Genomic DNA, 5,505 nt, shown 5'->3' with positions numbered 1-5,505 from the left:
CCCCCCTGCAAAGGAGGGGGGCGAGGCACGAGCGTCATGTTACCATGATGTTACCATGCCACGGTAACCCCCCATTACCCTGATAGGTGGAGAGTTGTTCATATAGGCTGAGCTCCTTGTTTCTGACGCCAGAGATATTTCAAATCTGGATCAGTCTGTATCAGATCCGTTGCAGCCCCGTTTTTAGAGATTTGGGTATAGAGGAAAATAGAGAGGGTTGTGTTTTCTGACACTTGGTGAGTTCCCTGACACACCGGGGACACATATTCATGTATAAAAGACGTACAAAAGTGCATTTTGCATGATAGGTCCCCTTTAAGTTAAAAAGCTGATGAAGCCATTTCCTGCTTTAATTATATGCTGTTTTGCACAGATAATAAATCCTGGTTGGCAAGAAAGAAGTCGTTTGCATTCAATCACACAACACAATGCAGAGATCACATGTGGCGTCAAACCAGACCGGTTCCACAAGCATCAGCTAATGTAATGCTGGAATGCTGTGATGATCTCTGGTTTCTGGCTTTGGGGGGGGGTTATTTCCCGTTGCCAACAAATGAACAACAATCATGGAACGTGAAACTGACTGATACCCAAAGGAATAATTATAATGCCAGAGTGCTACACAGTTGGATAACCACAAGTGGCTCTTTGACTTTATCTCATCTCCTTAGGTGAGCATCACTCCATGCAGCGTCACCACGCATCCTTCTGAGACATCTGCATGTTGCTGTTGCTTGGTAATAGTCTGCAGTGCTATGATTAAAGTGAGCTTCAAAGCTCTGGGCACGCTCATTACTCACTGCTGGCTGCATAATGAATCCCAGAGAGGAAGCTGATCAAAACCCCATCCTTTAGAATCACAAATCTGCCCAGCGATTCAAAGTCAACACTGTATCTCAGGTCTGTATCTCACCGTCTGTATCTCACGTCTGTATCTCACGTCTGTATCTCACCGTCTGTAACTCACGTCTGTATCTCACCGTCTGTACCTCGTACCTCACCGTCTGTACCTCACCGTCTGTATCTTACCGTCTGTATCACGTCTGTATATCACCGTCTGTATCTCACCATCTGTATCTCACCATCTGTATCTCACCGTCTGTACTTCACCGTCTGTACCTCACCGTCTGTACCTCACCGTCTGTATCTTACCGTCTGTATCACGTCTGTATCTCACCGTCTGTATCTCACCGTCTGTATCTCACCGCCTGTACCTCGTACCTCACCGTCTGTACCTCAGCGTCTGTATCTCACGTCTGTATCTCACCGTCTGTATCTCACCGTCTGTACCTCACGTCTGTACCTCACGTCTGTACCTCACCGTCTGTATCTCACGTCTGTATCTCACGTCTGTATCTCACGTCTGTATCTCACGTCTGTCTCTCACCGTCTGTATCTCACCGTCTGTACCTCACATCTGTATCTCACCGTCTGTACCTCACGTCTGTATCTCACCGTCTGTACCTCGTACCTCACCGTCTGTACCTCAGCGTATGTATCTCACCGTCTGTATCTCACCGTCTGTAGCTCACCGTCTGTATCTCAGCGTCTGAATCTCAGCGTCTGAATCTCACGTCTGTACCTCGCCGTCTGTACCTCGCCGCCTGTATCTCACCGTCTGTATCTCACCGTCTGTATCTCCCCGTCTGTATCTCACCGTCTGTATCTCCCCGTATGTATCTCACCGTCTGTATCTCACATCTGTACCTCACCGTCTGTATCTCACCGTCTGTATCTCACGTCTGTACCTCACCGTCTGTATCTCACGGTCTGTATCTCACCGTCTGTACCTCACCGTCTGTACCTCACCGTCTGTACCTCACCTTCTGTATCTCACCGTCTGTACCTCACTGTCTGTACCTCACCGTCTGTATCTCACCGTCTGTATCTCACCGTCTGTATCTCGCTGTCTGCAGCTCACCGACTGCAGAGGAGGGTGGGGTCTGAATTCTGACTGAAGGATGACCTGCTGACCTTTCTGCACGGTCAGCGTTTCCCACATGAAGCCGAGCTGCCAGCCGCTTCATTTACTCTGCTTTCATGTGTCGGCCCACACAGATTAGCTTCTCTTTGTAGCGTCTCATGGGCTGATATTAAAGTAGACTGCTCTGAAAGGTTTTCCAATTAACATTAGATGTGACCTACAATCATATTCATTACACAAGCAATAAGACATGGGCAGGTCAGACTGCAAACATTTCACATAACTCAAGGTAGAAATTCAATGTATTAAAAAAAAAAAATAGAATTAAGATTGTAAACTTCACAATGTACATTTTTCATTTAGAGACTGAAAGGAACCGGCTGCCCAAACTCGATTGTTCAATCTGACCATTGATTGACAGTTTTAGAATGGACCTGCTCCATATCTGGGGATAAGACACTGTTTGATGAATGTTGACATGTCTCTAATATTGATTGAGTTATAGCAGGTAACACAGATAGAGATTCAGTGGCCAAGGGGCTACCAGAGAGATGTAAGTCCAGAATGGAATACTGAAGAAGCTGACCGGTGAGTAATGTTTCAACAGGTATTAAAGTAACTGAGGTTTGAAATGTAGAAAGAACATATTTACAGTTAAGCTAAAACATAGTAATGTAATGAGACAAAATGTAATTTAAACACCATCATGTAACTAGCCTGGTAAAGAAGTAAGAGCCATAGACTTTATTGTTTAGGTCATTATGGGGATATACATTTCATCTACATTTATAATAGAAAGACATTTGAGGACAGTTTGTTGGAATTCTGTATTCATTTTTTCAGCGGGATAATATCTAAGCACTGACGGGTAGAAGCAGTATCACCAGGAAGCCATTCACTTTGTTAGTATTGTGATTTTGGTTGTTTTTGAATCCATAACATTAGTGTGTTTCTTTACCAGAAACATTAGCAGTTCAAATCATATTTAGATTTTTAATGGGATCTCAAGGATTTCATTTAAAAATAAACACAGATGCTTGTCAGAAATTCAGAGCTATTGAAATATGTTATTTAGTTTACCTAAAGATGTTGGGGTTCTTATTTAGTTGGCACAGTCCAAGTATTAAGATTCTGAAGCTGCACAATTAATTTAGAAAACCTGTGCACAGACGTCTGTTGTTTTAAGACACCCCACCAACAGGCTCTAAGTGGCCACGCACTGGTGGGTCAAACAGCCGAGGGCCCCAGAGCCCGGAGCGTAGGCTTGAGGGATTTGTATCAGATTTCTCCACACAGGTTGCTGACGCCAAAAGGGGGACCCGAGACGCAGGAGGCTGACTGTCAGCAGGACAAAGTGGATCAACCCCAGGCTCTCCGGCCCCAACCGAGTGACCCAGCGGACATCCCATGCCGTCCGCCTACAAGGAAAGGGGGACAGCTCGTACCACGGGAGCCAGTGTGCGGTCGGGAAAACACCTGCGAGGACCCTAGACGACATCAGGACGGATCTGGCTCTCGTCATGGAGGTCGACTCGGATGCTGTCATCAGCGGACTGGAGGAGAAGGACCTCGAGGACATCCATCCAGCAGTCGTCCCAGGAGGCATCATCATCGGATCGGGGAAGGAGGATCGGGAGGACATCCATCCAGCAGTCGTCCCGGGAGGCATCATTATCGGACCGGAGAAGGAAGATCGGGAGGACATCTATTCAGCATCGACTCGGAAGCCGCCATCAGCGAGCCGGAGGAGAAGGAAGACATCTCTCTAGCAGGCAGCCCAGAAGCCGCCGTCAGCGGATCAGAGGGGACAAAGACACGGCAAGCCAGGACGGCACAGGGGACTCCACTCTCCGCTGAAACAGGAGTGTGTGTTAAGTACAACAAGACGGTGTATGGAGCCAGCCAGGCCTGCCAAGCTATGGGCAGCCTCTACCATGACAGCTGCTTCACCTGCAGCGCCTGTAGTCGAAGGCTGAGAGGGAAGGCGTTCTACTATGTCGGAGGAAGGGTTTTCTGTGAAGAGGACTTTCTGTACTCTGGGTTCCAGCAGTCTGCAGACAAGTGCAACGCATGTGGACATCTGATCATGGACATGATCCTGCAGGCCCTGGAGAAGTCGTACCACCCCGGTTGTTTCTGCTGCGTCATCTGCAACGAGAGCCTGGACGGAGTGCCCTTCACTGTGGACACTGAGAATAAAATCTACTGTCTGAAAGACTACCACAGGGTCCTGGCGCCTAAATGTGCTGCGTGTAACCAGCCCATCCTGCCCTCAGAGGGGTCTGATGAAACCATTCGAGTTGTATCCATGGACAAAGACTATCATGTGGGTGTTGTTGTGTGCCGTGCATCCGCTCATTATGTGTCAGACTAATCAGTTCCACCATTGAGGGAAAAGCTGCTTCTCCCCCTCCTGCCACTGTTGGCCTGTGTCTCGGAGGGAGAGGACGAGTATGGAGACTCAGCAGACAAGGATGCAGTTTTTTGCCATAAGAAATTGCTATGAAGGGCTGTTTCCAAATGTTTAAAGGGCTCTAAATATAATGTTGAGAGATGAACACAGTGGAGAGGAGTGACAATAGTTACGGTTCAAGTGCCTGGTGTAAGTTGCACTCTTTTTTAAGAGTGCGAAAGAGGGAATTGTGGAAATTGATGTGAGATATTGTACCGAAGAAGTGTGTTACATTTGAAATGGCAGAAAGTCTTGTTGCAATTTCCAGATATTAAAAGAGGTCCCTTTGAGTTTCTCTGGTAATTATCAATAGTAGCAGTTAAGTGAATACTGTTCAAACAATACCTGTGTTTGTGTTTTATATTGATTTATCTGTTTTATCCTTTCATAAATGTGAGGACTAAAATGGCGATAGACAAAGGGCTGTTAAGAGTAAACTGGGTTTTATTGCCATGTGCGGGGGAGGTGGAGATATGCAGGACAGGGTGCTTGGTGGGGAAAGAGTATATTCTGCTTAAGATCTCAAGCAGGTCAGGTTTCAGGGAAGTCTACATATCTTGAATAAGTATATGTGTGGGTTCATACATTCCTGTGTGTTAATAGTTGAAGGAACAAAAGGTACATTTTTCCTCTCAAATATAGAGAGGTTTTTTATAGATTCCTGAAACAATGTTCCCTTTTTCTTAAAAGTAGATTAGCGCAATAGTCTTTTTCCTTGACTTTTTACCTGTTTATCAAAAGGGTGTTTTAAGCTATTTGTGAAGAAGGAAGATGCAGAATTAATGGAGATTTCTGTTTTGAGTGTAAAGATTATCCCTTAGAATGTTTTTCTGGGTTAAACCATCGATAGGCTTTGCAAATTGGGAGGGACATTTCCCCTGATTTTAATGAGGTGCATCCTGCAGGCCTTCCCAACACCTGTGGCTTTCAAAGCTGCCCGCGCTGATTCCCTGTGAGATAGCGTTTTGGTATCTCCCAAATGAAACGCCACCCTTTTCCTGTTTTCCTGTTAGTATTAGGAAAATGTGTATCTGGTTTTTTGGTCTCTCTCCATGCGCTGACAAGACGAAAGGATGTCCGCAGCGCGTGAATAAGGGCGGGAGTACTCCACACGTTGCTTATATGATTC

General features: G+C 46.1%; 1 protein-coding gene across 1 annotated transcript; it reads left to right on the top strand.

The window, feature by feature from the left end:
* The first annotated feature begins 817 nt into the window (after positions 1-817).
* limd1a (LIM domains containing 1a) lies at positions 818-5,282 on the top strand. Its single transcript, XM_071201963.1, has 2 exons — positions 818-900; positions 1,917-5,282. Exon 2 carries the CDS (start codon positions 3,843-3,845, stop codon positions 4,296-4,298), a length of 456 nt encoding a protein of 151 aa, XP_071058064.1. The 5' UTR covers positions 818-900; positions 1,917-3,842; the 3' UTR covers positions 4,299-5,282.
* The last annotated feature ends 223 nt before the right edge of the window (positions 5,283-5,505 follow it).

This window comes from Pseudochaenichthys georgianus, chromosome 24, assembly GCF_902827115.2.
Source record: "Pseudochaenichthys georgianus chromosome 24, fPseGeo1.2, whole genome shotgun sequence".
NCBI classification, from domain to species: domain Eukaryota; kingdom Metazoa; phylum Chordata; class Actinopteri; order Perciformes; family Channichthyidae; genus Pseudochaenichthys; species Pseudochaenichthys georgianus.
This window is presented reverse-complemented; position numbering and strand designations above follow the sequence as displayed.